We start from the raw sequence: 986 nt of genomic DNA on the forward strand, positions 1-986 counted from the left end.
TGTCTGTCTCTAACCTGTCTGTCTCTAACCTGTCTGTCTCTAACCTGTCTGTCTGTCTCTAACCTGTCTGTCTCTAACTTGTCTGTCTCTAACCTGTCTGTCTGTCTCTAACCTGTCTGTCTCTAACCTGTCTGTCTGTCTCTAACCTGTCTGTCTGTCTCTCGCCTGTCTGTCTCTCACCTGTCTGTCTCTAACCTGTCTGTCTCTCATCTGTCTGTCTCTAACCCGTCTGTCTCTAACCTGTCTGTCTCTAACCTGTCTGCCTCTAACCTGTCTGTCTCTAACCAGTCTGTCTGTCTCTAACCTGTCTGTCTGTCTCTCGCCTGTCTGTCTCTCACCTGTCTGTCTCTAACCTGTCTGTCTGTCTCTTGCCTGTCTGTCTCTAACCTGTCTGTCTCTAACCTGTCTGTCTCTAACCCGTCTGTCTCTAACCCGTCTGTCTGTCTCTAACCCGTATGTCTCTAACCTGTCTGTCTCTAACCTGTCTGTCTCTAACTCGTCTGTCTCTAACCTGTCTGTCTCTAACCTGTCTGTCTGTCTCTAACCTGTCTGTCTGTCTCTAACCCGTCTGTCTCTAACCTGTCTGTCTCTAACCTGTCTGTCTCTCAGTCTTTGTCTTCATCGACCTGATGTCAGCTGACCAGTCCAGTTTACCCAGAGGCCTTCAGGAGAAATATGTTCTGACTCGACGCATCGGCACGTGAGTCACTGTCACACCGCCGTGATGTCACTTCCTGTCCTCAACCACTGCTAAACGTGTGTGTGTGTGTGTGTGTGTGTGTGTGTGTGTGTGTGTGTGTGTAGAGGAGTGTGTGGAGAAGTTAAACTGGCCTTCGAGAGATCGTCGTGCAGGAAATTCGCCGTGAAGATAATCAACAAGAAGAACTTTCAGTCTGAAGGGGTGGGTCCTCTCAGCTGCTCTCTGATTGGCCCAGAGCTGCTCTCAGCTGCTCTCTGATTGGCCCAGAGCTGCTCTCAGCTGCTCT

At 50.0% G+C, this 986-nt stretch overlaps 1 protein-coding gene across 1 annotated transcript in view; it reads left to right on the forward strand.

Moving 5' to 3' along the window:
• Positions 1–468: 468 nt before the first annotated feature.
• LOC117941347 (serine/threonine-protein kinase Chk2-like) overlaps positions 469–986 on the forward strand; it is a gene marked incomplete at its 3' end in the record, with an annotated part of 1,273 nt that continues 755 nt past the window's right edge. The window contains exons 1-2 of the mRNA XM_034866394.1: positions 469–700; positions 805–901. Coding sequence (XP_034722285.1) covers positions 630–700; positions 805–901 — 168 coding nt within the window. The remainder of the gene's footprint in view (positions 701–804; positions 902–986) is intronic.

This window comes from Etheostoma cragini, unplaced genomic scaffold (genome assembly GCF_013103735.1).
Source record: "Etheostoma cragini isolate CJK2018 unplaced genomic scaffold, CSU_Ecrag_1.0 ScbMSFa_589, whole genome shotgun sequence".
NCBI lineage: Eukaryota > Metazoa > Chordata > Actinopteri > Perciformes > Percidae > Etheostoma > Etheostoma cragini.